Source organism: Pholcus phalangioides, unplaced genomic scaffold (assembly GCF_987345545.1).
Source record: "Pholcus phalangioides strain wild (caught in Gottingen) unplaced genomic scaffold, Ppha-v1.0 ptg000039l_1, whole genome shotgun sequence".
In the NCBI taxonomy this organism is placed as follows: domain Eukaryota; kingdom Metazoa; phylum Arthropoda; class Arachnida; order Araneae; family Pholcidae; genus Pholcus; species Pholcus phalangioides.
Window position 1 is genome coordinate 24,116,678 of NW_028301625.1, and position 6,000 is coordinate 24,122,677.

At 30.6% G+C, this 6,000-nt stretch overlaps 1 protein-coding gene across 2 annotated transcripts in view; it reads left to right on the forward strand.

The window, feature by feature from the left end:
* The window catches only part of Fibp (acidic fibroblast growth factor intracellular-binding protein), a 42,276-nt gene extending 36,664 nt beyond the window's left edge, over nucleotides 1–5,612 (forward strand). Inside the window, exons 7-10 of one of the 2 annotated variants that reach the window (XM_089254069.1) lie at nucleotides 1,253–1,339; nucleotides 2,556–2,656; nucleotides 4,207–4,272; nucleotides 5,127–5,612. In XM_089254069.1, coding sequence (XP_089110195.1) covers nucleotides 1,253–1,339; nucleotides 2,556–2,656; nucleotides 4,207–4,272; nucleotides 5,127–5,202 — 330 coding nt within the window. In that variant the 3' untranslated portion in view covers nucleotides 5,203–5,612. The remainder of the gene's footprint in view (nucleotides 1–1,252; nucleotides 1,340–2,555; nucleotides 2,657–4,206; nucleotides 4,273–5,126) is intronic. The other variant, XM_089254070.1, reaches the window with a different exon arrangement.
* The last annotated feature ends 388 nt before the right edge of the window (nucleotides 5,613–6,000 follow it).

The following is a 6,000-nucleotide window of genomic DNA, read 5'->3' on the forward strand; positions in this document are numbered from 1 at the left end:
ACCACCACTATTACCATAGAATGTAAAATTACCTTCCCGATCCAAAGGTGATAAACTGTTCAGTAATATTAAATTATTTTGTATAGCCCACTCATAAAACCTCTGACCCCTGCAGTTTGTGATTTTGTCCATTGAGTTTCGGGTCAAAGTTTCGTCATAATGAAAGATCGCGAAATCACGCTTTGTTCCCAACCTTGCATTGACATCACCCCGGCTATTACAACGTGCACATAATCCTCTAAGTGCTCAAAAATCACAGATAAAAATCCATAAATTCTTGGTCAAAACTTGGGTCAGATAGAAAGTAGCCAAAAGAGAAAAGACAGTTTTTCAAATTCAGATAGTCAGCACTCACCAAAATGAAAAAATGATGTTTAAGCATAATCAAATAAATTGTTATTTTGTTTTTTTGGCGAAACAGAATATAAAGCCACCACTGGGTCTGCCCTGGGAAGGTGGTTTCACAGCAAATTCATGGAGTATTTGGCAATTCGAGGGGAACTGAGAGGAAATCTCATAAGTATGCCAACTCTCACACAAGAATAGGGCATCAAATTTTGTTATTGCAGAGATTAAATATCTCACCCTGTAAAAGAGGGGTGACAGTTAATCAGGGTTTGAAATGCATACTTTTTCATTATACAAGCCGTAAAAGAGGATTGAATGCATCTGAGGGAAGTTTACTGTATATCAAAAATACAACCCAATAAGAGCAATATAAAACCAATAATTATGATAAAATATAAATATATTGCCTATAAAATTTATGGTTGTCTTATCTAAGTATGGATAGCTTCTAGATTTATCCCTATATGTTTATCATATTTCTTTTTAAATGTGTCAATCATGTTAGAGTACATGACCCTGGAGGTAAGCTGTTCCATTTATTCACAACTCTGTGACACCACAACCTAGAATTATTTTATCAATTGATACGTGTGCCCCCTTGTCGAAGAAGTTGATTGACATGTATTAATAACTCATGGTGCATTTTATCCATCCTGGTGAAAATTTTATGCTTTGATCATATCCCCAGACATCTGCATTCTTCCAATTTTCAAAAAATCAAGATGTATATATATATATATATATATATACATGTTTTTTTTTAATGAACACAAGTGAGCAGCACAAGCACTTTTATCATTTAAAAAGCTTTTTTTTCTGTGTTCATATCTCTTGATTGTTCCCCTCAAATTTATTGTTCCTGATATATATGCTATTTCACTTTTTTACATGAAATATTTTTTAGCTCATTTCAAGAACACTTGTGAATATAGCCAATGGTCTAAATCACAGTAAAGAAGTTAAAGATATTTTTATTGATATTGTTGAAAAAGTGAGTATTGATCTTTTGTATCATTTGTGTAGATCAATTTCATAATATGATAGTAGAATCAACTTGAACGTGAAGGCTATTTAGACCTACATATAATACTGCTACTCTCCCACAAATCACAACTTTCAATATATTATGTCATTGACTACTGTTATAATTAGTGTTAAAATATTTATTCTGTTTTTTTAGGTACAATTTTTTCCAGGGCACTCTAAAAATAGGATTTTTTTCATTCTTCATAGTCTCAGCCTATGTACATCATAAGTTGATACAGGCTCTTTGAACGAGGGGAGGATTGATGATAGTTCACCTTTGCCACTAATACACTTTTTTAGTGAACGAGGGATTGTCTTCTTTTTCTCTCCCCCGTATCTGCTTATGATATACAGTGAAACCTCCCAACAATGGCCACTAACGGGAACGAGAAAATGGGGGCATTATTGGGAGGTTATCGTTGTTAAGAGGTTCAGTACTTCTGAAATATAGATTAAATTTTTTGGTCGCTGTTAAAATTATAACACATGCTATATGTTGTAATTGATTAGAATATGTTTTTTGTAGTACAAGACAAATATTTATTGATATAATATTAAAATATTTATATTAAAATTTATTTTGCATTGAAGATGCATGAATTTTTCATGAAGAGCTTTAATTGTGATTTTCTATTTTTAATTTCATTCAAAAATTTCATGAAGAAAAATGCATACAGCTGCTCCGTAATCATTGTATCCCAGGATCTGCACTCTGCAAAACAGATTCATCTGCCAATGCAATGTGCTATTTTTTGTTTTTACCTAGGACAGTATTTTCAATTAGTGCTTATCCGGGCACCCTTGGTCAAACAGCATGGAAAACAAGAACTCTTCAGTCTGATATAGCCACTTGCTTCGAATTTCACCCCCAATTTCTGCTTTGTTCCTTCTAAAACATTTCTAGCGCACCATTAGCATCTACTTAAAGAACCCCCAGGGTCTGCGGACCATATTTTGGAAACCACTGAGGTAAAAAAAGAACCCATAGTCACATTTTTATGTTCAATGGGCTGAAGGAAAGAAACTTTTTCAAAGCAAATCTTGAGGGTTATTTTTTTAGTGATAAAATACATCATTTTTATTTTAATTTCTAAAAGTGGTGGTTATTCGGAAATCTTTGTTGTATTTCGCTTCAATTTTCTATTGTTTATTCTGTTTTAATTTTGCTCTGTTTATATCAGCTGATTGAACCAGTTCGACATACTACATGGTCTGATAAAGATTTGCAAAATTTTCTTCTTGCATATACTGCGAGTGTATCAAACGTTGAAGTGTTACAAAAGTAAGATAATTTTATAAAAATGTACTTCATTAAATTGTTACAAGCATTTGCGTATAGGCCTATTATTGGTTTTAATTCTACAAAAATATAATTTCTTTGAATAAATTGGTATTTTTGTTTGATATTTTATGCTATGTGCCAGGATTAGCTAGATTTAAGAATCTGTTCATAGTGATCTTTTTATAGCGATGTTATTTAAACATTCTCTTGTTTTTGGTCATAACAGGGCTGCCTTAAAAGCATCGCAGGTCATCAGGCAAAGTGATTTTTCTGCCCGCCCCCACTTGACAGAAATACCTACTACCCAATTTACATACTCACTGTGAAAAATTTGACCAGATCTGATTTTCACGAGACCCTTTCTGCACTTGAGGCCCCAGGCCATGCCTGGATGGGCCCATGTGTTAAGATGGCACTGGGTCATAAATGTATTTTTGAGCTCTCAATGAATAAAAGAAACACTGTAATTCATGTTATGGGCTTTTGCAGTGAATGGAACTTTAAGCTATATAATGAAAAACAAAAAATTTATTACAATAAATTACGAAAAATAAAAAAATGCAATGGAAAATACAGAAATTACTACAAAGGACTCAGATAAGTGCTCTATCATTCAAATTACTCATGCCCATAATGATATCTCTTCCATAGAATAAGTTTCTTATTTTTTGAGCCCTGCAATTTATATAGCATTCATTATGCTATATTTATATAGAGCTTTAAAAACTTGTTGCGAAACATTCTTTGCACTTGTAAGCAATGCATGGTAAAATGTCTCAACTGAAAAATAATAGTTATGTAAGCGTTATTATATACTTAGAAGTCTTATATAATTTGCTAATTTTTTTTCATACTGCAATCATTTCACATTGAGTTTAAAACTGATTCCTGACAGCTCTTTCTCTGCCACTATTGGGATTTCAGCCCAGGTTGTTATGCCATTGGTGGGTGTGCTAACCACTTGGCAGCCAGAGAAACACTATTACAATTATAATACTGCATTCTAAAACTAGTTTAAAAAGCAAACTCTTTTGCTTGTCAGATCAGTTCATATATTTCTTGTAAATTCTCCCATCTACCATTCCATCTGAGAACTAACTTTTTCGGAATGGTTATATATGCTTGCTGTTTTGGTTAATAAAAAATTGTAATATGTGTAATGGGGAACATTCATGAGTTTTTCAAATCTATCATTAATTCAGTTTTTTACCATTTTCACTAATATAAGGAATATCAACTCAGTAACAATTTTACATTTTTTGGAATGGTATGTATTATTTCATAGGAATGTTTACTTTAAAGTTTTCTATCAGGTTTTATTGCAAAATGTGATATTTTTCTGTATAGTTATTTTGGTTCATAAAGTTAAGTCGTCCATATTTTGAGGTATTGGAATTTCCAACAAGACTATAAAAATAACAATGAACAACACAAAACTTTTGATAGCATATCAAATCTGATGTCTTGTTATATAAATACTTTTAAAGTTATGTATTTCTCCATGTTACACATTTTATTTATTGAAAATTCATTACCTTTCTGTTTTCAAGTGATCCACCTTTCTTGCATGCTTGGGAGAGATATATGACTACTATGACGAGCTGTGTTTTGAAAATGTATGGCATATAAGCATTATCTAGTTTTATATATATATATATATTTATTTATTCTGAAACAAAAATGAAAATGTGTTGTCTTATGTAATATCTATGCATATTTCTATTGTTCACTTTATGAACAACCAAAGTGTTCAAAAATCACCAAAGTGAATTTTTAAGGAAGTGCTTGAATATTTTTGTCAAAATTATTTATACTAATGCTCAAAATTTATAAGCAATAATACAGTTAGTACAAAAGTTTTAGGCAATCACTATGTGTAATTTTACTAGTTATTACATCATGTTTTCTACTTCCATGATAGTTTTTTTTTTTTTGTTCTAATCATGATAAGTTGATCTGATGCATAACCTTGTTATAGATCTAATTGTGGGGAAAAAAGCCAGAAATATTTAAAAATTACTATATATTTTCTTGAAGACTAATTCATTCTAGCTTCTTTTCTGTTGTTTCATTTTGTTTGCATGAAATTAGCTTTTTGCATAATCATTCTTCTCATCCTGGCCAAATTCTGAGATCAATTTCAAGATCACAACATATGAGGACATTTTTCAATAAAAAATTCAGTGAAATGTTATGTTAAGTTTTTTTTCAAAAAATTCTTTCTTTCAAAGTCTAATTTCTTGAGCACATGAATGCCTGCTTGATTTGTTTTAGAAAAAATTTTCCTTTAGTGGTTGGTAATTCAAATATATAATTTACCTAAACTTTCTTTGAGAACTCTCAATATTTTATTTTCTGTATACAAATTAAAATACTCATTGAGAATATCTCTCACTGTGTTTGATAAATATATCTATATATATATATTGTTGCTATGAATTCAGTGCCTAACATGGTTTTCTTTTTTCAGTTGTTTAAAATTTGATGTTATACATGAGCGAGAAATACTAGTCAGCAATTCCCAAAACACATATATAGTGGTGTGATTTATCATCCCATCATATAATTACTTTTTATCCTCTTAAATTACACATTTTTGATTTACCATTTTAAGAGGCTGACTGTAACTGTTCAACATTTCAAGAGATTCTAAAAGTGATCACATTGTTAAATATATAGGAACTATGTGATTATTTTCCTTATTTATAGTTTTTTTTTTAAATTTGATTATTCTGTGATGTTATACATTAAAAAAACCATTTATTTCTACATTCATTTGTGTGCAGCAATATTTTAAATTGTATTAGATAAATAATTGCACACATTTTTTTTCTTGTTAACATTTGCAGATATGTATTTGAATTTTTAGATTTACTTAAAAATCATTTTTGTCATTTTGGTGTTTCTTATTTGTAAAAATTTGCATTTTGTCAATGAATAAAAATACTATGCATTTAATAATGTAGTTTCTGTGATATGTAGATAAATCATTCATTATAGGAGGAAAAATATTAACTTGAATGTTCTAAAGGCAAATATACCAACCTACAAAATAATATAACCATCATAATATAAATTGCTACTTGGGGAGCGCATAAGCAGAGTTGTGAGTTGTAGTGTCTAGGATATTTTAGGATATTTATATGCATTTTCCACCATTCTCATGGTGTGCACGACTCAAAAATTTAATTTTTTGAGTTTTTGCCATTTTGAACCAGCCGCCGATATGCATCTAGGCATTTCGAAATAAATGATAGTAAAAAATAGAAGAACAAAATGTGTATGCAACAAAAATTTAGCACATTGATTCCAGGCCCGTCATTCGGGGGGGGGGGGGCAGGCCC